This window comes from Colobus angolensis, unplaced genomic scaffold (assembly GCF_000951035.1).
Source record: "Colobus angolensis palliatus isolate OR3802 unplaced genomic scaffold, Cang.pa_1.0 Scaffold377, whole genome shotgun sequence".
Classification (NCBI taxonomy): domain Eukaryota; kingdom Metazoa; phylum Chordata; class Mammalia; order Primates; family Cercopithecidae; genus Colobus; species Colobus angolensis.
Genome location: NW_012117121.1, coordinates 231,513 through 231,821, shown reverse-complemented (window position 1 = coordinate 231,821; position 309 = coordinate 231,513). Strand labels below are relative to the sequence as shown.

The 309-nt window shown below is 66.0% G+C and overlaps 1 protein-coding gene across 1 annotated transcript in view; it reads left to right on the top strand.

Moving 5' to 3' along the window:
• The window catches only part of WNT3 (wingless-type MMTV integration site family, member 3), a 57,325-nt gene continuing 57,016 nt past the window's right edge, over positions 1-309 (top strand). The window contains exon 1 of the mRNA XM_011953903.1: positions 1-237. Coding sequence (XP_011809293.1) covers positions 158-237 — 80 coding nt within the window. The 5' untranslated portion in view covers positions 1-157. The remainder of the gene's footprint in view (positions 238-309) is intronic.

Sequence of the window (309 nt, the reverse complement as noted above, 5' to 3'; positions counted from 1 at the left end):
GCGCTGGGCTCGGGAGGGGGGCGGCTGCGGGTGGAGGTGCGCTTCTGACAAGCCCGAAAGTCATTTCCAATCTCAAGTGGACTTTGTTCCAACTATTGGGGGCGTCGCTCCCCCTCTTCATGGTCGCGGGCAAACTTCCTCCTCGGCGCCGCTTCTAATGGAGCCCCACCTGCTCGGGCTGCTCCTCGGCCTCCTGCTCGGTGGCACCAGGGTCCTCGCTGGCTACCCAATTTGGTGGTAAGACTCGCCTCTTGTCTGCCCGCGGCCCGGTTTCTCCGCCGCGTCCGGGGAAGGTGGGGGCGCCGGTTG